General features: G+C 42.4%; 1 protein-coding gene and 1 pseudogene across 1 annotated transcript; both read left to right on the top strand.

The window, feature by feature from the left end:
* Positions 1-437: 437 nt before the first annotated feature.
* On the top strand, positions 438-11,700 carry OVCA2 (OVCA2 serine hydrolase domain containing). The gene is made up of 2 exons (XM_089657679.1): positions 438-644; positions 10,978-11,700. The coding sequence occupies exons 1-2, from the start codon at positions 464-466 to the stop codon at positions 11,475-11,477; spliced, it is 681 nt and encodes a 226-aa protein (XP_089513805.1). The 5' UTR covers positions 438-463; the 3' UTR covers positions 11,478-11,700.
* Positions 11,701-13,480: 1,780 nt separating this feature from the next.
* LOC149471103 (esterase OVCA2-like) lies at positions 13,481-19,414 on the top strand (annotated as a pseudogene).
* Positions 19,415-24,160: the final 4,746 nt, after the last annotated feature.

The following is a 24,160-nucleotide window of genomic DNA, read 5'->3' as shown; positions in this document are numbered from 1 at the left end:
ACGCACCGCCCCCATGCACCCTAAGAACGCCTCTCCCCTACGCATCGCCCCCGTCGCGCCCTCTGTACCCCTCTCCCCTACGCACCGCCCCGTCGCACCCCCCGTACCCCTCTCCCCTACGCACCACCCCGTCTGTACCCCTCTCCCCTACACACCACCCCCTCCGTACGCCTCTCCCCTACGCAGTGCCCCCTCTGCTTACCTCGAGTTCCCCGACTGAAGAATTAAAATTGAATGTCTCACTATAATCATGAAGATATTTTTTGGACTAATGAAAACAAGAGCATGCTGTGTAAATGATTGGAGTCATGAGGGTGAATGAACATGTGGAAGTTCTATTCCATGTCCCACCCTATATACGTAATCTGACATTTACAGCACTTGTTAAGTCTCAGTCAGCTACAAGTTTTTTCCGTCATCGACATCCAATCAGAAGTGACTTCTGAGTTCCGGGTGTAGCAAGATGGCGGCTTCCACAGCAGACTGCAAGGCTGGTAAACCGCTTCTGAGACTCTTGGCGCTGCACGGCTACTGGCAGAATGAGCGCTTGTTCTGGGAGAGGACGGGATCCCTGAGGAAGAATCTGAAGAACCGGGCAGAGCTTGTCATGTTCAGCGCTCCTCTGTTGATCCCAGAGCCGGGAGGTAAGGAGAGAGCGGGAGACACGTGACCCACCCGGGGCATGTAGAGCTAAGGTGTGACACGTGACCCGCCTTGCTGAGGCGCCTTCTGCACCCATGAGAGCTGTACTGAGTGTATGGAGGGGGCTGTGCTGCTACATGACTGACCATGACGGGGTGTTTGCAGTGATTGCCCTCCTGTATATGTAGTAATTCAGGGGCCATGATGTGATCTTAGTGCTGCCATGGTTAAAGTGACAATATATTCTGCTGTACAAATATTCTATTCAGTGTGTTTTCTGGACACATTCACCCCCTTCCAGTCCAGGACAATTTTCAGCTTTCAGTGCTATCACACTTTGACAGTTGCGCAGTCGTGCAACACTGTACCCGTATTTTATTTATTTCAGGTACTTATATAGCGCTGTCAATTTACACAGTACTTTACATATATATTGTACATTCACATCAGTCCCTAACCCTCAAGGGGTGTACAATCTAAGGTCCCTAACTTACATTCACACATAGTAGGGCCAATTTAGACAGGATCCAATTAACCTAACAGAATGTCTTTGGAGTTTGGGAGGAAACTGGAGTACCCGGAGGAAACCCACACAGGGAGAACATGCAAACTCCAGGCAGATGGTGTGGATTTGAACCAACAACCCTAGTGTTGCCAGGCAGAAGTGCTAACCATTTAGCCACTGTGCTATATGATTTTCTTAGCATTTTTTTGAGACAGATAAAACTTTATTTTGGTGATATTTATTCACCCCTGGGATTTTTATTTTTTTTGCTATATAAGTGAATAAGTCCAAACATTTTGCCAAAAAGTGTTTTTCTTATAAATGTTTGCAATTAATCTTTCTTCATAAATCTTGGATACAATTTATTCCATTATCTTTTTAGTAAAATAAAAAAAAATAGTTTATAACCAAAAATTATAGTTTTTAAAAACATTTTGTTACATTTTTATTTTTTATATTATTATATGTTTTTGTTACATACTGTCACCCTAGCAGTTCAGTGTCACCATACTTGTGGGGGGTGATGAAGATTTTTTTTTTACACTAATTGCTTTTACACCCTGGGTGCATTCCTGCAGCAATTGATAAATACTGTGTGATCTGTGATTGGTCACAGCTTGTCACATGGCACAGGGATGTTGTGAATAGCCTTGTACCATGTGATCTCTGTCATCATTCACAGATTTCACACCTAGTAAGCAATGATGTCAGAAGTGACATCTTGCTTACTACTATTCATGTGATCACTGATTGGCCAATCAGTGATCACATGATTGGGACCTCGCACAGAGGTCCCGTACAACGATCACCCGGACACAGCAGGCACCGGACCGTGGTGCTGCGCGCTCCCAGGGAGCGCACACAAGCAGGGAGCGGGAAGGACATTTGTTAACAGCCACCCGCTCCTGCACTGCTCCCATCCAGCCGTTTATGTACATGGGCTGGACAGGAGGTGGTTAAAGTAGAAGTAAAGGCAAACCTTTATTTATTTTGGATAGAGTAAGGGAGGGTTTAGTTCTTCAGGGTTTTTATTTTCCATCTGTGGCCCTTTGGGGAGATTTCCCTGCATTTCTTGTCTTCTAGCCGAAGCAGGAAGTGAGAGGAAATCACCCCAGCAAAGTGAGGGATGTTGCATCCATGTCAGCCTGTGATAACAGATGAACACTTCTTATGGTGTGCCTGGGTGGCTCAGGCTATCATTTACTTCTTACCCCCTACTGGAGTATCCCACACTTCCTCTGCACCCATTTCAGTTTAATAAAGGATACCCCTAGACTGTTTACTGAGCCAGAAGATTGACTGGGACTGTGTTACTGAGCCAGAAGGGTGACTGGGACTGTGTTTCTGAGCCAGAAGGGTGACTGGGACTGTGTTTCTGAGCCAGAAGGGTGACTGGGACTGTGTTTCTGAGCCAGAAGGGTGACTGGGACTGTGTTTCTGAGCCAGAAGGGTGACTGGGACTGTGTGCCTGGCTGCAAATACCCTAGCCTGGGGAAAAAGCCTTAGGACCATTTAGCAGGCCGTTTTGGGGGCTGAGTGCTACATGTAGAGGCTCGGTCCTTGATTACCCTGTGGCTGTATGCGGCCGTTGCTACCAGCAACCAACAAGAAAGCAAGCCAGGACTGTTCAGTGCATATGCACTCATCGGTCACTTTATTAGGTACACCTTGCTAGTGCCAAGAAAATAACCTCCACACCACCAGCCTGAACCGTTGATACAACAGATGCTATTCCACATACCATGGTTGGAACAAGTGGTTTTTTAAGGTACTGTTGCCTTTCTATCATCTCAAACCAGTCTGCCTATTCTCCTATGTCATCAACAAGGCATTTTCATCCACACAACTGCCCTTCACTGGATATTTCTTCTTTTTTGGACCATTCTCTGCAAACGATACAGATGGCTGTGTGTGAAGATCCCAGTCGATCAGCAGTTTTTAAAATACTCAGACCAGCCCGTCTGGCACCAACAACCATGCCACTTTCAAAGTCACTTAAATCCCCTTTCTTCCCCAATCTGATGCTCTGTTTGAACTTCAAGTCGTCTTCACCACGTCTACGCCTAAATGCATTGAATTGCTGTCATGCAATTGGCTGATTAGCAATTTGTGCTACCGAGCAATTGAAGAGGTGTGCCTAATAAAGTAGCCGGTGAGTGTATGTGCAAGCGAAAGTTACTGCAGTCATATGCTACAGAGAAAAGTGTCTGCTTGACAGTGGAAGTGGCTGCCAGTCGTATATGCATGTTTGAGTGGCTGAGAAAGAGTTAAGGGGTGGAGCAGGAAAATTTGTGCTCATAAGCTCCAGGGAGAGGGGTGGAGTTATGGTGTATGTTCCAGGGGAAAAGTATACCCTGCATGTGGCGAGGAGTGCCAATATGGCGGACTGATTGCTAAGGTATCAGAGCATATCCCTTCTGGTACCTGGAGTTGTAGTAGAGGGACTCAGCTGGGTGGCCAAAGAGCAGAAGTTCCTCACTAATCTGGGTGCGAGGCTGGTGCTCCGGGGCTGCATCCCTCTGCACACCATCCAGGGAATGGAGCACCTGTTCACAGTATGTGGGAACTGTCAGAAGCCAACTGCGGGGATCAGAATATGAAGCCAGTGCAGGCTCTGTGGAGATCTGCAGAGAAGCCCATAGCAGTGGTGTTGCCAGTGCCTAGCACTGGTGCATCTGGATCAGGTGAGCCTTCAGGGGAGGTGAGTGACATTGACAACAGCCCCAGGTCACTTAAGTTTTACCAAGAGATAGTGAAAGGGACATTTCAGAGTAATACACTTCAGGGGGTCATTGTCGAAGTGTTCCTAGGGGGACCATAAGGGACAGCAAGGATCAACCCAATCAGTCTCAGAGGACCCTGAAGCGCCACATTCGGCAGCCCAGACCCCAGCGATAGTGCCTATACGGGATATTGAACCTGAGGTGGCAGAGAGGGAATACACACCGGAAAATACAACTAATGTCCAGGGATGCAGTTGTAGGCACTGAGCAGGTGAGGTTTTTTTTTTTTTTTTTACATTTTTCCCTGCTGCTGGCAAGCACCCTCTTTACCACATATGTGTGCTGAAATCACAATGCTTCTTTATGAATACCATTCCAGTTTCTGTGCAATTTCAGTATAGGTGCGATTTTTGCCAGCTCTCTCTCCACAACTGCCTCCAATTGACTTTAATGCAAAATCTTGTCCCATTGTCTTCAGTGCAAAATCTCATCCCATTAACTTCAATGTAAAATAGTGTCCCATTGACTTCAGTGCAAAAACTCCTGTCAATAGCAATCCTATGTGATTGCTATTGCTTCTGTTCACAGGGTGGCAATGGCCATCTTAACCAAAAGTGCTGTATGTTCCTGGTGCCAGTCCTTAGGCACATATACATGTGAGTGTAGTGTAATTGTAAGGTTTTATATGGTTTAATAAAGTCGGCTGCTTTGCACAATTAACCTTTTCCCTGATACTGTTTTTTGAGTGGCGGTGTATTGCATTGGAAAGAATCACATCCTGGTACATGTGAATGGCTGAGTTGGTGACAAGACACCAACCATAAAAAGTGCAGTTAAACCTATCTAGTAGTAGAAGGTCCATCCATTGTGGTGAGTCTATGTCCATGTGGGGTCACCTGGAGCTCCTGGAAGTGGTCATACACTATATTGCCAAAATAATTGGGACACCTGCCTTTACATGGACATGAACTTTAGGACCCTGTACTGATATTCAAAGTGCTTGCTGAAATAAGCTGAACCAGAAGAATACAGAGGTTCCATAAGCAATTACTGCATTTACACATTGCTCTGTATTACTAGATTTTACCAACAGTGGTAGTCAGATCAGTAATAACATTGGATTTTGGTGCTGTCACCGCTTTGTTATTGAATATGACAGTTTCCCAGTAGCTCTCCTACAGCAAGGTTTACCCAAGAAAGTGTTGGTGAAGACAGTGCCCCATATATAGTCAGCTTTTAAAACTTTAGCTAAATACCAATATGAATTACACATAAGGGAGCCATTGTACCTTCTAAAGGATTTGTATTTCTCTTTTTACGCAGTAACAGCCATGTTGGGGCGCATGGACCTGATCATCATTCTGTGCTGCAGCTTCACTATTTACTTATAGGTTTCCTTCCAACCCCCAGAAATGGATATAGAAAAGAAATGTAGCACACTGATGAATTCAACACACTGTCACTCTGCTCTCTACCCCAGTCAGCCTGTTCCTTGCCCTGCAGCATGCCCAAATGGCTGCTTTTGCTACATTTAAAAAATACATGCATGCTCCAATGTATTTTTTTTTTTCTTTTATTTAAAACTTTCCACTTATATTGATCCTCTCTATTTACCATAAGCTGTAGATCTAATTTTTAGCACTGGTTCCCAGAAACCTGAAGGGCCCAGGGTTAAAAGGTTGAGAAAGGCTGCTCTAGTGAAAAGTTTCTTGGATGAGTGGTGAAATGTCCTCAACATTCTGGAACAAGTCCAGGTGAATGTGACTAACAACTACTACATATAGCATGACCTGGATACATGAAAACTTTCAGAGACACCAATGGGTCACGCCTGGTTCACATATATGCGGCCGTGCGGGCCGAGTTTTGCGTGGGCACGAGAGCCCATTCATTTGAATGGACTCCCGTGCCCCGGGACACGCAGGGAAGAAGTCCTTGCACTTCTTTGGAAACCGCAGCCCGCACAGGAACCTCGGTTCCCAGTATGGTTGCAATTTCAAGTGCGGGTGGTGTGCCATTAGAATTAATGGCACCCACCTGCAGGTCTGCATTCCTCTGTGCGGGTGGTGCGGCTGCATGTATTGTGTGGATCCGCAGCGGCACCACCTGCACAGATGTGAACCTAGCCTTTATATTAACAGGATAGAGTTTTTTTACCAAACCTGAGATAATGAAGTCCTGTTACAGTGGACATGAAAAAAGGGCCAGTTGTTGTGTATTCCTCACATGCATCATGAAAAGCTGAACATCTTTGTAAATACAGACAACTAATTATACACACTATCACAGGCCCACTTGGCTTACCAATGGCTTACCAGAGTATATATATATATATATATATATATATATATATATATATATATATATATCCATTAGCAGACATCAATAGCTTTACCTGTATTACTAATTTTGAGTGACAAATTATTGGTATTGGGGTAGAAGTCTGTCAAAAATAACTTTTTAGGCCTTGTGCACATAGGGTGTTTTGCCAACTCACCTAGAAGCATTTCCTCCTGGCATCAGCATTTTGGCAGAAAAAACTCTTGACGTTTGTAAAAGTGTGTAACACATTTAGGTGCGTCCAGTGCTTCATTGGCCTTAATAATTTATTCTGGCCTTTGAAATGAATTAACACTCGAGCTAAACACACCATGCGTTTACAAGCGTGAAACGTTTTTTCTGCCAAAACGCCCCTGCTCCTGTATGCACTGACAGTGGGGGGTTTTTTTTCTACTTTAACCACTTGCCTACTGGGCACTTTTACCCCCTTCCTGCCCAAGCCAATTTTCAGCTTCCAGCGCTGTCGTACTTTGAATGACAATTGCGTGGACATGCAACACTGTACCCAAACAAAATTTTTATAATTTTTTTTTTTGAGACAGAGCTTTCTTTTGGTGGTATTTAATCACCACTGAGGTTTTATTTTTTGCTAAACAAACTGAAAATTTTGGAGAAAAAAGTTTTTTCTTCGTTTTTGTTATAAAATTTTGTAAATAAGTAATTTTTATCCTACACTGATGTGCGCTAATGAGGCTGCAGTGATGGGCACTGATAGGTGGCACTGATGGGCATTGACAAGCATCATTGATGGGCACTGAAAGGCAGCACTTGTATGTGGCACTGTTAGGCGGCACTGATTGGAACTGTTAGGTGGCACTGAAAGGCAGCTTTAATGTGCACTGCTAAGCACTGATATTTGTCATTGATGGGCACTTACAGGTGGCATTGATGGGCACTGACAGGTGGCACTGATGGGGCTACACTGATTATCAGTGCCCTGATGATTAGTGTAGATGTCCCCACTCAGGAATGCCGATTACCGGCTCTCCTCACGAGCTGTCAGCGGGAGGAGAGGACTGCCGATAACCGGCATTTCCTATTACCATGTGATCAGCTGTGATTGGACATAGCTGATCACATGACAGAGTCGACGTCATCGGCTCTTTACAGTGATCGTTGATCCGCTGTGTCCCAGGGATCGCCGCGTGCCTCCGAGGGCGTGCATGTGCAGTTGGAGTGGGAGGACGTCCTCCCATAATGAGAGAACCGCTGCCCGCCCGTCATTACCTTATATATGGTGGACGGGAGGCAGTTAAATACCTGCCTTTAAAATCCTATGTGTTGATCTACTAAAACTGGAGCATGCAAATTCTAGTGCAGCTCTACATAGAAACCATCAGCTTTCAGGTTATTTTTTTCAAAGCTTAATTGAAAAAGCTAAAGTTAAAAGCTGATTGGTTTCTATGCACAGCTGCATCAGATTTTGCACTCTCCAGTTTTAGTAAATAACCCCAAAGTGCATATGGACACATAGGCTAACATGCAGGCACATTTAGAGGCAGAAAAAAAAACACACCAGGCTCCCATAGGAGCAGCTGAAAAAACGTCCAGTGTGGCCTTATTTTTATCTGATTTCCAGCAAGGCCTTATTTTAATCTGATCTGCACTGCAGTTTTGATCTTCAATCACTGAAACTGGAAAGTGATTGAAACAGTTCCACATTGCTGTGGACCATTCAGTTCTGAGGTTTCCTTTTTTTTTTTTTTTTTTTTTTTTTTGTAGATTGAAAGCTTCCAAAATTGCTACAGTATTTGAAAAGGTATACTCTGCTTTATACTGAACACATGTCAACTTTGTGGCCCTTGTGGAAGAGTTTTCTCTTGTTGAAAACATAATTGCATGAAATTTAACAGTCAACAACAATTTCCCACCTACATAATTTTCAAGAGCCCAAAGAGTTGAAATTGTGGTGGAACGCTATCAGAATTATCTTTACACTGGCAATGCAGTGATTTTGGAAATTTGGTTTCTAAAAACTGGGAAATTTTGAAACATTGCTTGTAAATTGCTAAATTGTTGATCTTTCAATTTCAACTTTTTTTTTTTAGCTGATCTAAAATTTCCAAAACTGGCAAGCGTATTGTCAGCATTTGAGTTTGGGCTGAATTATCATTTTTATTTTAAGTAAATTTGGACATCCAGATCCTATGGCAGTCATTAGACCAAAGTAAGATAAGCATTCTGATATGCAGTGGTTATTTACATTTTGGAAGCACTATGTATCTTCTCTCTTTTGAGCTGTTAGAAGTCCGCTCAGAAATGAACAAGAAATTCTGTCAAATCCCTCAAGGTCACTAGCAGTAAGAGTTGGAGTGCCTGTCTAGCAACAGAGCAGCCTCCACTAGCTGACAGAACTAAGCCAGGCTGAGAGCCAAGGGGCCTTTTGGGTTCATGATTACACAGTATATGATCATTTCCAGAGTATTTAAAGGGCTGAAATAAATATATTGATCACTGTATTCGTGACCAATTTTTTTATATGTATTGGTGTGAATGTAAAAAGAACACAATCTATGTATAGCTATTAAAAAGAATGCTTGTGGTTGTGTCACCAAAATGGATATAGCAGTTTTTTGACTGATGTTGTGGCGTTAAACCTCTAGATGTTTTTCTTATGTCTCTCAGGCACTCTGGAAATGAGATCTCTACACTTGAATTCCCGGGTTTGCACACTTGACCGTGGGCAGATACAAGACAGTCCCATTCTTCCTGTTGGAGTTTTAAAGCCTAACTGCACTTAGTTTTTTTTCTTTTTTTTTATCAAATACGTTTTTTATTAACTTATGTTAGGTTTAACAGAAAAAGTAAAGAAGGTATAAAAAAGACGGTTGCGTACACCCCCACCGCCATTAGACCAGACCATGAGCAGCATTTATGGAGATAATAGCAGTAGCATAGTAAGTAAATACATACAGTTCAAAGATACTATTATACCGGTCATTATTTGCTAGTGATCCTGATAGCAAATACTATATAGCCTGATCACCTCTCCTTCCCCCTTCAAGCCAGGGGCACCATATGCAGTTCAATTTCAATATATCATTTAGTGGTATAACTCACTATTAAGAGTACCTATAAGAAAAGAGTGACAGGTGTAACTAAAACAAAAAACTAGTATTAATACTAAAAAGCGAGATTAACCAGTGCCAGACCATCTAATCATGCTTTTCTGCAGCATCTCTACCAGTTAGAATCATATACCTCGTATTGCGACATAGGTAGAAAATTAACCAAAAGACTGTAGGCAACACTGTATTGCTATGGAAGAGTAACACTGAAAAATCTGTGAGGGCACTAGTGCCAATGGGGCTTGACCTGGGGTCTGCAGCTATGGGTCCCACAACATTTCATATTTGCGGGGAGTACCCCATTGTTGTAGAATATGATGTTTTTTTGAGAAGGGCAGAGTTAACCTGCACATGCCAATCTTCAAACTTTGGGGGATGAGCGGATAGGCACTTGGAAGTAATACATTTTCCAAGCTAGGAATAGCAATCTGATAATAGATGTTCAGACTTGAGGTAAAAAATCTTCATCTAAAAATCCTACCACACGTCCGTGGATCATTACTCAGATTAGCCTGAAAGGATTTAAATATGGTATGAATAATGAGTTGCCAGTAGTGGACCAACTTGGGGCAACACCAAAGCATATGCGAAAGATCCGCTGGAAAATTGCTGCGTCTTGGGCAATCTGGACTCTCCCTATAATTCCAGCGATGGAGCTTCATAGGTGTTCTACAAACCCTATGTATTACAAAAAATTAGATAGTCATTGCGTAGGCAAAAGGGATACTAGTAAAACCTGCTCCAGAATGGCCTGCCAAGACTCCTCTTTAAGTTCCCTAAGATCCTTTGCCCACTCCTTCCTACCGAGGACATGAAGTTTGGACAGAGAATTATCTAGCAACAAACTAAAAAAGTGTGGAAATAAGACCCTTCTTATCCATTGTAGAAGCCAAAGAATCCATTAGAGGAGTGGAGATCAATTTGAAGTTTTGACAATTTGGCCTGTGCTAAAAGTGCATGGCAATGCTGGAGGTCCTGAAAATCCGCAAGGGGAAATTCCAAATTCCTGCTGTATGTCCTGAAAGGATCTTAAATGTCCTTGCGTAAACAATTGATAAAGATATTGCACCCTTGATAATACCAATAATCAAAACCATGCAGCTTGCTCAACTCCTCAAAGTGTCTTTCCTCCTAAATAGGGGTATATTGGGAAATACCCTCATACCCCATGAGTTGTTTAATTTCTACCCGTACCAAATTCATCAGTTTCAAGGTGAACTTTTATTATTCATAATAAATTCACCAGACTATAGCTTCAATACTCGTTAGCTCTGTTGCTATCCCCCTCAGTAATTCTTCACCACTGGTGGGGATCCTGTTTCAGGTTGAATAACACCCAGCAACAGTCAACCAACTACCGAGGGCATCAAGAACCTTCCTCTAAAACATACATCATCTTGCTGCCCTGGGTTCACAGATTTCTGAAAAGAGGCGTGCAATTAGAGAGAAACATTCAAAACTCAAAGAAAAGCAGGCTGGAGTGAGGATGTTTAGCAAGGAGCTTTCACCAATACCCTACAGAGACATAAGAACTAAATGGTTACTTGAATAAAGAGTTTTGCTGAAAGTTATTGATTTTACTCTGTTAAAGATCAATTTTCAAAATACTTGAGTTTTCTGTCTCAAAAATAAATCCCTGTACTTAATAGAAATGGGAAAAATAGAGACTTTCTAGACCTAAATACTTTTTTCTCTATAGGTGTTAACGCCAATGAAGGGGGAGAAGATCCCAGGGCCTGGTGGTTCTCAGATCCTAAGCAGAGCAGCTTTAATGCTATGGATGAAACTACAACCTGCGCAGGGTTGGAGGAATCGCTGCAAGCTGTGACTAAAGCCTTTTCTGAACTTGGGCCCTTCAATGGAATATTGGGTTTCAGCCAAGGAGCTGCTCTAGTGGCCATGATATGTGCATTAAAACAACGCGGAGACCCTCGTTTCCAGTTTGACTTTGCTATCCTAGTTGCTGGATTCAAAAGTCGTGCTACTGAACATGCAGAATTTTACCAGCAGCCCATCACCGTTCCATCTCTTCATGTTTACGGCGACACTGACCGTGTTATCCCAGGAGAAATGAGCCAAGAACTAGCTTCCTATTTTGTAAATCCAGTCCTACTTACACATACAGGAGGCCATTACATACCTGTGTGTGCAGCACAGAAAAAGGTTTATTTCCCATTCTTGGACTCTTTCCGTAAATAAACTGACTGAATATAGATATTATAATACTGAATTTCTGAACATGATGCTGCAAGAATTCTGGATAAAACATAATGTCTCTGTTGCTGATGTATACCTTGTCTTCAAAGCAATGATTTTTGCTTTAGGGAAATATTTCACAAAGTAAAAATGAAAACGTACTGTGTTTTACAGCCCTAAATAGCAGACTGTGAAAAAAAAGGTTATTAAACTGTTTTTAACTCTATGGGAATGTCACCTGTGAATTTAAATGGACCTGGGGAGGTTATTATATACTCCAGGCAAGTTTGTCTTTATTTTCAACTTATTCTACTTCTGTCCAACATCCATCCCTTCCAGGACTCTGTGTTCTTTTTTACACAGAAGATAGTTCTTAATGACATTGGGTGTATGTTTGGGGTCATCCTGCTGCAGAATACATTTGGGGCCAATCACATACCTCCCTGATGGTATGGCCTGATGGATAAGTATCTGCCTGTATCTCTCAGCATTGAGGATACCATTGGTCCTGAACAAATCTCCAGCTTTTTTTTTAAGAAACTTGCAAGGAACCTCCACCATGACCATGGCTGACAGTATTTGTAGTCTATCCATTCACAGGTAACCATGAATGAATGACTCAGCTGTGTGGGTGGAGCCCCACACAGCCACACTGTTTTTAAATTGTGACAGGTAGTACGGGGAGAAGATCCCTGTCACAGAGAGAGGAATTGGAGAAGAGGAAGCAGATGCTGGAACATGTTCCACTTTAAAATTGTGTGAAACATGTAACATGTTCCAAAGGTGAATTTATCCTTTAAATCCCCCCAAAAAATAATATAGTACAGGTTATCAATCTTTAAATGTAATGGCTGATTTTATTTATTTTTTTAATTTGTTTTCAAACCTGTGGTTCGGTCTGCAAAAACCACGAAACAATAGTGAACCATAACGTAATACACACAAAAAAATACCACTTGGATGTGTCATATGGTCCCCTCCGAAGAGGAAGGACCTCCGTACTCTGCTCCTGTACATGCCACCCTGTCATACCCTCCGCACAACTCTCCAATACATACTCCCCGGACACACCTCTTCATGCTTTCTGCACACCTCTCCTGTAAACACCTCCCCCCATCATACCCTCTGCACACCTTTCCTGTACATACAGCCCCTGTCGTACACTCCGCACGTCTCTCCTGTAGATACGTCCCCCTTGCACACTCCGCACTCCTCTCCTGCAATCACCACCTCCATCATACCCTCTGCGCACACCTTCCATACACCTCGTCGTACCGTCTACAAACCTCTCCCACACACCTTCCCTGTTGTATCCTCTACACCTTTCCCGTACTCTCCACACTCCTCTCCCATACACACCTCCCTCCATTGTACCCTCTGCACACACCTCCCCCGTTGTCTCCGCACTCATCTCTCATACATACCTCCCCTGTCATACCCTCTGCACACCTCTCGCATACACACCACCCCATGACACCCTTATCACACCTCTCCTGCAAGCACTGCCCCCATTGTACCCTTCGCACACCTCTCCTATACATACTGCCCCAATCATACCCTCTGCACTCCTATTTGGTAAATACCGCCCCCTTCCTACCCTCTACACACTTCTCCTGTACATACCACCCCCGTCATGCCCTTTGCACACTTTTCCCCCACCCTACTCTCTGCGCTCCTTTCCTGCACATACCTCCCAGTCATACCCACCAACATAGTGTCATTTGAGTCATTAGCAACTTGAATACCCAAATTCAAGGAGTATTCCGTGTAAATGATTGAAGTCATGAGGCTGAATAAACGTGTGGAAGTTTTATTTATTCCCAGTCAAACCATCTATAGAGTGTATTGTATGTCATCTGGGATTCACAGAATTTGTAACTCACAGTGAGCTACCAGGTTTTTCCATCACCGTCATCCAACCAATCAGAGGCGACTTCTCTAAGTTCCAGCTGTAGTAGGATGGCGGCTTCCTCAGCAGGAAGCAAGGCTGGTACACTGAATGTAGAATGCAGCACTCGTTCGCGCAGAGGATGGAAGCCTCCAGGAACAACCTAAAGAATAGAGTGGAGCTCGTCATGAACAGCACTCCTCTGCTCATCTCAGAGTCGGGTAAGGGGGGCATTGAGTAATTCAGGGGCTGATTCAGTCCCTCCGCTGAAGAAATCAGCCATAACCACAGTATTTTTTTTTTTTTTCCAGCCGACGGCTGGCTTTCTATTGAAAGCGGTCCTAATGACTATTCAGCCATTGGATTGCTTTCCTTAGCGGTGGGAGGGGCCATTAAAACTAGCCCGAAAAACAATCCAATGGTGTGGCTGGCTGAAGATGGAGTCATATCCGGTGGATTGCGGATGTAAACAATTTTTTTTCCCCTTTTAAAGCAAATGTGCAAAAATGTTTTTTTTATTATCTTTTGCTTTTAAAGGTAAAAGAGAGATTTGGGGTCGTTTTGACTCCAAATCTCTCCTTACAGAGGACTTGTCATGCATATTTCTATTACAAGGGATGCTTACATTATTTGTAATAGGAATAAAAGTGAAGCATGCACATACGTAAATCACAAACGTATAACCGTAAACTGTGTTCATCGCGCACGTTAGAGTGAGAGCAGTAATTCTAGTGCTAGACCTCTTCTGTAGCTCTAAACGGGTAACCTGTAAAAATGTTCAAAGCATCGCCTATGGAGATTTTTAAGTACTGTACTTGCCGCCAGTCCATAAGTGTGACATGTTAAGTATCTTTTTACTCACCGTAACATCCTCTTTTTTTTCATTTTAAGAAAAAAATGGGGTATATATTTTGTTTTTTTAATTCGCTAAAGTGTTTTGGTTTTTTTTTTCAAAAAAAATTGCTTTTGAAAGACTGCTGCGCAAATACCATGTGACATAAAAGATTGCATTGATCGCTATTTCATTCTCTAGGGTCTTTGCTAAAATCATTATATATATATTATATATATAAAATGTATGGGGGTTATAAGTAATTTTCTTGCAAAAAATACGGATTTAAACTTGTGAACAAAACGTCCTAGAAAATGCTTGGTCTTCAAGTAGTTATGCAGCAACTTCCAGAAGCCAACTGCTGGGATCAGAATATGGAGCCAATGCGTGCTCTGTGCAGAGCCACTATTCAAACTGGTGCCTAGCAGTCTACCAAACTACCACATACACAGTCAATTGGAGCACAAGGTTCTGCCAGAGCCATTTGAGCCAGCACAGCCTTTGATGTTCCCAAGCAGGATCCTGAGCCCTGCTGTTACTGTAGAGCAGAAAAAAGTGGAATCACTCCCAAAGCTGGGGTTAAATACGTGGGGCTATGCCTATAGTGTGAGTAGGGCCCCATTCCAAGGGCAGTAGGGATGTCATCCTCAGCTGGGAAGATCACTGAAGCTGCAGAGGATACCGCAGAGAAGCTTGCAGCAGTGGTGATGCCAGTGCCTAGCATTGTGAAAGTTGCAATAGGAGTGTCTGGGTCAGGTAAGCTTTAAGGGGAAGCAAGTGACATCAACCCCGGGTCACCCAAATGTTATTGGGGAGATAATGAAGGGGACATTTCCGAGTGATGCTCTTCGGGGGGTCATCCTCCGAGTGGTCGTGGGGGGACCACAAGGGATAGCATGAAGCAACCCAATCAGTCGCACAGGAACCAGAAGCTACACATTCAGCAGCCCAAACCCCAGAGATAGTGCCAATACAGGATATTGAACCTGAAGCAGAGAGGGAACATACTTCCCAGTGGATACAATTGAGCGGGGTCCCGAGCTCTGCTGCTGTTACTGTTGAGCAAAAAGAAGTAGGATCACTCCATAGATGGGTTGAACACCTGAGGCTATGTCTATAATCACAGAGAGCAGTAGAGGTGTCATCCTCAGCTGGGGAGATCACAGAAGCTGCAGAGGATACCACAGAGAAGCCTGCTACAGTGGTAATGCCAGTGCCTAGAATTGTGGCAGAGCCAACAGGTGCATCTGGATCAGGTGAGCCTTCAGGGAAGGTGGGTGACTTTGACACCGACCCCATGTCACCCAAATATGATCGGGAAGATAGTGATGCTTCTCGGGGTCATCTTTCAAGTGGTCTTGGGGGAGACCATAAGAGACAGCAGGAAGCAACCCAATCAGTTGCACAGGACCCTGAAGATACACATTTGACATCCCAGACCCCAGAGATAGTGCTAATACAGGTTATTGAACCTAAGGCGGCAGAGTGGGAACACACTTCCCACTGGATACAATAGATCAGTTCATGGTAGTCCACATCCTGAGCAGCCATTCTTGCCCAAGTACGAGGGGGAAAGAGATCCATACCATGCTCCTGGTATTCCTGACTTAGTTGAAGCTCCTTTTCCATGGATGTGTACAGCTGTCTGTCTTATGATCGGCTTCTGTCGACTGGGCATTCTGGAAAACCAATCCAGCTGCCATCCAATCAGTCACTTTTAGGTTGGGCCGGAGGCCTGGTTCCTTGCTGTGATTCCTTCCGCCAGCCATTTTGCCAGCACTGTATCCTGTGGAAATGTAGAGGCAGTAGAACCACAGCATGCAAAGGGGTCCAGGCTCCCGACTCACCCAGAAATGTCAGATGCAGTAGGTTCTGTAGCCAACGTAGCTTTCAAGAGACTGAAGATTCACAAAGAGACAGGTAAGTATATTTGTCTTTGTTGGCAGGACTTTCTTTACTTTAAATTGCAGTGGTGTCACTTTATAGAGAATCTGTCACTTTGCCTGTTCCAGGCAATGTTAGAGGATCTGTTTAAAATCCTCCCACTGATACCTTCAGCAAGCTCTCCCGTTGCTCTTTTTTTGCCTTTGGAGCCCTAATGAGCAAAGTGACAAATTTCCTTTAAAATAAACCTGTGAGTAAATGAAAATAACATAGCTATCAGCAGCAGGTTGACAACAGCATAAGGTGTCAGAACATACTTGTTGAACTGAACATATCTTTGAAAGATTAGCATAACAAAGCAGTTTGGTAATCAAAGTAGATTTCCAAGATAAAACCCATTTACTGAACACCTGCTAGGCCCTTGTCCTGATGTTCAAAGTGCTTGCTGAAATAAGCTGAACCAGAAGAATACAGAGGTTCCATAAGCAATTACTGCATTTACACATTGCTCTGTATTACTAGATTTTACCAACAGTGAAAATAAGATCAGTAATATCATTGAATTTTGGAGCTGTCACCGCCCCTGTCATATTCATTAACCAACAGGTTCCCAATGGCCACTCCTACAGCATGGTTTACCCAAGACTGTGTTGGTGAAGACAATGCCCAATATATAGTTAGGTTTTAAAGCTGAACTTCAGCTAAATACCAATATGAGTTACATATAAGAGAGCCATTTTACCTGCTAAAGGATTTGTATTTCTCTTCATCACACAGTAACAGCCATGTCTGGAGCAGAGCATGTACCTGATCACCATTCTGTGCTGCAGCTTCATTTATAGGTCTCCTTCCCACCCTCACAAATGGATGTGAAAAGGAAATATAGCACACTGATGAATTCATCTCTCAGTCACTCTGCTCTCTACTCTATAGCATGCTCCTTGCCTTTCAGCACACCTAATCGGCTACTTTACTGCCTTTTTCTCCCCCTCTCTAAACTGCTCTAGAGGGATTGCAACATGTTGCAACTTAGTTACACTGTTTACATTAAATACATGCATGCAACAATGTATTAATTCTTACATTGCTGCATTGTTTGTTAGGTATGACTGCCTAGAGTTCATCTTTTAAGTCTTTAAAGTGGTTGTAAAGGCTCAAGATTTTTAGCAATACTTACCTGAGCCCCATCTCGATCCAGGGATGTGCATGAGAGCCTCAGTTGTCCCGAGTCTCTTCTTACTAATTGGCTGAGATAGCAGCAGGAGTTAGTGGCTCCCGATACTGTCAATCACAGCCAGTGAGCCAATGAGGAGAGAGCAGGGGCGGGGCCGAGCCATGTCTCTGTGGAAATGGGCATACAGAGCAGCGGCTCGGAAGTGAGCCTGCTTGGGTGCCCCCATAGCAAGCTGCTAGCTGTAGGGGCACTTGGTAGGAAGGAGGGACCAGGAGCACAGGTTGGGTAGGAAGAGGAGGATCAGGCAGCTCTGTGTAAAACCACTGCACAGAGCAGGTAAGTAGGGCATGTTTGTTATTGAAAATAAAATTTAAAAAAAACTTATTTACACCCACTTTAAGATCTCTTCTTTACAGAGAAAGAAGAAACCTTTTTAGCATGTTCTACACTGGTGCCTTTCCTATTCCTGTAATATTGTATCTCATAATTATTACTGACTTGACAACAGTTCACACCTTCAACCATGTGACTCAATTAACTCATGTCCCAAACTTCATGGCACCATGATAAATAGATTATGTAACTAGGCCAGGATGTTTTACAAACTTTCCTGCTTATCATGTTTTTGGAAATCAATATCTACCTTGACACATTCCAAGGTGATTAGATTATAGTACCATGCAGATATACATTTTGGAGTACGCTTCTGGCACTCTTTAGGGCAGCCTTTGTCAACAAAAGATGCTTCTGAGATTGCTAGGTGTTCCCTGAGCAGTGGCACATTGATCTCCCATCTACAATGACCACCTTACAAAGTGGCAATTTTCCACTGACCACAAAAGTGCCACTCCTGTCAGCTAAGAACAGGAAACAGGCTACAATTCCCACAGGCTCACCAAAATAGAAGACTGGAAAAACATTGTGTGAATCTCAGTTTCCCTAGAGATTGTTGTGCGTGAAAATCCCAGTAGATCAGCAGTTTTCAAAATACTCAGACCAGCCGATCTGGCACCAACAACCATGCCATGTTCAAAGTCACTTACTTCCCCATTATGATGCTCGGTTTGAACTTTAGCAAGTTGTCTTCACCACGTGTAGATGCCTAAATGCATTGAGTTGCTGTCATATGATTGGGTGATTAGACTGTGGGCAGATACGAGGGGGTCCCACTCTTCCTGTTGGAGTTTTAAAGCCTAACTGCACTTAAAGTTTTTTCATTCTTTAATAAATTACCCAGGCTATAGCTGCAATACTTACTCTACCTCTGGTGCTGTCCCCCCACAGTAAGTCTTCACCACTCCACTTACAAGTACTCCTGTTCCAAGTAAATAACACCCAGCAACAGTCAAACAGCTTTCTTTGAGCCCAAAGCATCAAGAACCTTCCACTAAGAGGTATATCATCTTCCTGCCCTGGGTTTACAGGAGATTTCTGAAGAGAGGTAAGCAATTAAAGAGGGGAACACCTAACTTTCTCCAGGAACATTCAAAACTCAAAGAGGAATAGGCTGGAGCAAGGATGTTTAGCAAGGAGCTTTCACCAATGCCCACCAGAGACTTTAGAACTGGATCCCAGTTCAAATTTTTCAAAAAATATTGTTACCTGAATAAAAGGGTTTGCTGAATGTTATTGATTTTACTCTGTTAAGTAATGCAAATAAAAATACATTTCCAAAAATACCTTGGTTTTTTTTTTGTCTCAAAAGCAAATCCCTGTAGGTAATAAAAATGGTTCAAATATAGACTTTCTAAACCTGACTACTTTTTCTCTTTAAAGTTTGACTCCAGTGAAGGTTGTGCAGGTATTCCACCAGAAGATCCCTGGTGCTGGTGATTCTAAGATCCTGGGCAGAGCAGTTTTAATGTCATGAATGAAACTAGAACCTACGTAGGATTAGAGGAATCGCTGCAAGCTGTGGCTAAGGCCTTTCTGAACTTGGGCCCTTCAACAAATATTGGGTTTCTGCCAAGGAGCCCATCACTGTCACATCTTTTCATGTTGACAGAGACACTGACTGTGTTATCCCAGGAGAAATGAGACAAGAACAAACATCCTATTTTTTTAATCCGGTCCTACTTACACATACATGAGGCCATTACATACCTGTGTGTGCAGCACAGAAAGAGGTTTATTTCCCATTCTTGGACTCTTTCCAGACTTAAACTGTGATGGAATATAGATATTATATTACTGAATTTATGAATTTGAGACTGCAGGAATTCTGGATAAAACATAATGTCTTTGTTGCTGATGTATAATTTGTCTTCAAAGCAATGATTTTTGCTTTAGGGACATATTTCACAAAGTAAAAATAAACACAGTACTGTGTTTTGTAGCCCTAAATAGCACACTAAATGTGGAAAAAAAGGTTATTAACCTGTTCTTAACTCTATGGGAGTGTCACCTGTGAATTTAAATGGACCTGGGGAGGTTATTATATACTCCAGGCAAGTTCTTTATTTTCAACCTATTCTAGTCCTGTCCCACATCCATTTCTTTTGCTCCGGGAGCCCCTGGTTCACATACAGGGTTGGCCATACTTCAAACGTTATCACATCCGTCACAGGCAGTGCTTCACAAGGAACTGTAATGCTCTTCTCCGTCCCCTCCCTTAAAAAAAAGCTTATTTAAAGGTTCATTTCCCCTTGGCAATTAAAAAACTGAACGTTAAATGTCAGCTGTGTACAAGTCAGTGATGTGAAAAATGAAAGCCAATTTGTGATGGACTGTGGTTTTAACCCATCAAACACTAAAGGGTCACTAAGAAACATAAAAAAGTATTGTTGGTTTCTTTGCTATTGGATTATGTTAGCTTCTTGACTTCTGCAAGGGGCCAAAGCACGCATATTAAACAGAGCATAGTGCAAGCGTATAAGGCTAGGGGCTCATGGTGTCAGGCATTATTTTCCAGCATTTAATACAGTTGTGCTCAAAAGTTTGCATACCCTGGTAGAATTTGTGAAATTTTGGCATTGATATTGTAAATATGACTGATCATTCCAAAAAAACTGTCTTTTATTTATGGATAGTGATCATATGAAGCCATTTACTATCACATAGTTGTTGGCTCCTTTTTAAATCACCCGAATGGCCATGATCAAAAGTTTACATACCCTGGAATGTTTGGCCTTGGTACAGACACACAAGGTGACACATACAGGTTAAAATGGCAATTAAAGGTTAATTTCCCACATCTGTGACTTCTTAAATTGCAATTAGTGTCTGTGCATAAATAGTCAATAAGTATGTTAGCTCTCAAGTGGATGCACTGAGAAGGCTAGATACTACACCATGGGGAGCAGAAAATAACTGTCAAATGACCTGCGTAACAAGGTAATGGAACTTTCTAAAGATGGAAAAGGATATAAAAAGATATCCAAAGCCTTGAATATGCTAGTCAGTACTGTTCAATCCCTTATTAAGAAGTGGAAAATTCAGGGATCCCTTGACCAAGCCAAGGTTGGGTAGACCTAGAAAGATTGCCACCACAACTGCCAGAAAAATTGTGCTGAGACAAAGAAAAAAACCCAGGTAATCCCAGGAGAAATACAAGCTGCTGCTCTGGAAAAAGACAGTGTGCTTGTTTCAAGGAGAACAATAAGACAATGACATGAACAAAAATGAGCTGCATTTTCGAATTGCAAGAAATACGTCATTATTCTATTTCACAAGGCAGGTCAAATGTTGCCTTTTCTTGTCAAACACGTGAAACTCGTGTATTTGTTTTTAATAGAAAACTCAGCATTTGAAAGAATGCCTGTCAACATGCGCCCTAACGTCTTGTCCTTAAAAGTAAGGGAAAGAAGGCATTTAGTGCTTGTCCCTACAGCACATCAAGTCCTCAATAGTTCCACATGCAGCAAACTTTATTGGGGTTTAGGGCATGGTTACTTAGCAAATTGCATGTTTTTCTCAGTGTGAAGATGTTAGTTATCTACTATTAGTGCTCATAGTGCAGTTTCTACTCATATTTTGGTGGCCTCTAGACCTGTGCAGAATGGAAAAATTTGTTTAGTTTCAGATACATTCGTTATGTTACTAATTTAATTTGTGGATTTGTCTCAAAATTCATTTAGTGTTGTTTTATTTCATTTAGTTTTTTTAGTCTCTAACAAATTACAAATTTTCAGAACAATTCGAATCGGTCAAAAATGTATCAACCAATCCGAATTCTGTTTGAAGAATAGCTGGTTGTTAAGGAGTGGGCCAGGAAGCTGGCTGCTGTGTCCTTAAGAACCAATGACTCATCAGCTATTAGTGGGTTTCCCCACTGACAGCTGAATGTAAACAAAGGAATATCGTCAATGAAAAATAAATAAAACTGCATGGCCCCCCCCCCATCCATATCAGGCCCTGTTCTCCCAGCATCCTTCTGGTTTGTCAGCTCTCTGGTAGTCGTAGTTCAATCAGCACTAAGAAATGCAGTATGTATTGGTTATAGGACTACAGGTCCCAAGATCCTCTAGTCACAGAATAAAGAAGAAGCACATATTAAGCCAACTCTGCGCAATGGAGGTGAAAAAAATGCATGTAAATGAATTTATAAATAATATTATTATATACTGTATATATCAGACATCTAATCCAAACCCCCTTTGGAACATTTTAATCTGTTAATTTTCTGGTGTCATTAAGGTAATAGGGCATGCTAGCCTTAGCATAGCCCCTTCTTTTCATGTATCAAACCAGTATTTGAAAATAATTTTATAGCTTCCTGGAAAACAGCTGCTAAATGACCTACTGAGGGGCGATGTAGACAAGCCCTTTCCAGACCTTGCTCCTGGAAGCAGACATTGATTTGGATGCTAAGGGCAATCAGGGATATCCATCCTTAATACGATCCTCTAAACCCTACCAAAAAGTTGCAGTAAGGATCTCATTATTCCAAGCTAATTCTGAGGCCACTGAACTGTGTATTGATGAACAATCATGCTTCTTTGACGAAACTGAAGAATTGCTCCAGCACCCTGCCTGAAACATCAAAGATCCCAGATATCTGCAAACTACACCGTGACAGTTTAGTTGGAGAGTTCCTAAAAGGAATTGAGCAATTGTTACTACTTTGAAGAAGGCTACCATAAGGCCTAGAACTCTCATGGAGAATCTCATTGTAGGATGTCTGTTGGATTGCAATTCTCGAACATGTGCTCTTAGAGAAAGAACTTTCTTTTCTGAAAGAAAGACTTGCTTGGGATGTGCTCACTACCAGACCCAAGTGTTCCAGGTGAAAGGAAGGCTGGAGAGCAGATTTGTTGAAATTGATCACCCAGCCAAATACCTAGAGCACCTGACTTACATTATAGACATTAGCTGGCGGGGAGATTACTCCTTCAGAAGATGGTTGCATAGATAGCTTGTGACTTGGATGGCCTGGGTTCTGAGAGGGGCAAGTAGAAGTGCCTCACTAAACATGTCTTCTTTGGATAGGCATACCTGTGAAGTGCCTCTTCCAGGTAGCTTCAGCTGTCCAAGCTTTCAGCTATAAGATTCTACAAATATACATGGAGATAAGAGCCATGTTACATGGTCTTGTTACATGTTCAATGGCAGTTTTTCTCAACCTTTTGTCAGTCAAGGCACCATTTAAAATTAAGGCACCCCATTCTAAAATTTAAAAAACGAAACTAATAGTTTTACATATCACAGCATCCTCCGTACACATTGGGCATCCAATGTGATTTATTCTTCGAAAGCAAATACACTTTGTGTAAACCTGTGGCTTTGAGTAACTAAAGGGGTAGCTTGATTTACCTGCTGGTTTATATACAATTTTTGGGTAATTTTTAGGAATTTTGCCAAGACACCCCTAGAGAAACCTGAAGGCACTCCAGGGTGCCTGTGTACCCTGGCTGAAAAAGGCAGTTCTATGGTATTCACTAGGGATGCACCGATACCTGTTTTTTACCAGTGCATACGAGTACCGATACTTATATTCAAGTACTCGTCGATACCGGTTACCGATACCTTTGCGGTGCAATTTGAGCCCACATAAAATGAATGGACTCTTCACACTGCAAAGTTGTTTTCTGCTCACTGGGGATGCAGCAGTCTCCTCAGATTGAAGGCAGGGCCTGCTAACAGTTATTATTGTTTAATGGTGAATGTTTTTACTTTTGCTCACAATTACAAAGAGTGATTATATTTGCTGCATATATTAGTGTTATTTTGTTCTTTTTGACCAAGTTACCTTTGATTCCAATATAAACTTCATATTGGTCTATACTAACTTGTGTGGGAGTCCATTTTAGAGTTGTGATTTACTTTGGTCATGAGAGCCTGGTGGTGTCGGCAGAGATTAGGCTTTCAACAAGAGGTTCAGATTGACAGGGAACCCAAAAATTACTAAGCAACCATTAAGGGGGTAGTGCTACACCTGAAATACAGGGTCTAGTCTAAAATGTTGGTTGTGAATAGTCCTAGTACAATTAGCTGTAATTTGACATACTGAGAAATCTTCCGCAGCTTCCTTCAATACTGCCTCAATATGATCTCCATTCCTCTTTGTGTTTGCATCTTTTAAGGCCGACATATCAGCATCCGAGAATCAGGAATAGAAGAGGCGTGGCTTTTTTGGAACATGGCTATAGATGGTTATATTAAGGCCATAATCTGGTTATATTGAGGGTGCGAAAATTCCAGAAACACTTACTATATGTTGGCATTATAAAAGAGTGAGTGGTAGATTGAGAAATCCGAAGATAAAATAATAAGGAAAAAAAATAAACTACTTAAGCTATGAGTGATTCTCTCTGTGAAGGAGAAAAGGCCCATCACCTTCAGACACTAGGACAAACCCGAGGACTCACGGAGCAGGGATATAGGGTAGGCATCCAGGAGGCATGTCCTCTAAAGCATTGCCAATGTTCAATCATCTGAAGGTACACATATATAGCTCATGGCAGATGAGT

The sequence above is a fragment of the Staurois parvus genome, unplaced genomic scaffold, assembly GCF_062004578.1.
Source record: "Staurois parvus isolate SC_StPar_1 unplaced genomic scaffold, SC_StPar_1.0 ptg000029l, whole genome shotgun sequence".
NCBI classification, from domain to species: Eukaryota; Metazoa; Chordata; class Amphibia; order Anura; family Ranidae; genus Staurois; species Staurois parvus.
Note: the sequence above shows the minus strand (reverse complement) of the source record. Positions and strands in the feature narration are given on the sequence as shown.

Bases quoted from the DNA above. Each gene is read 5' to 3' on its own strand.
- OVCA2 (XM_089657679.1), top strand. From the start codon at position 464: ATGGCGGCTTCCACAGCAGACTGCAAGGCTGGTAAACCGCTTCTGAGA. The intron at 645-10,977 runs GTAAGGAGAGAG...TTTTCTCTATAG, and splicing joins GTTGATCCCAGAGCCGGGAG to GTGTTAACGCCAATGAAGGG.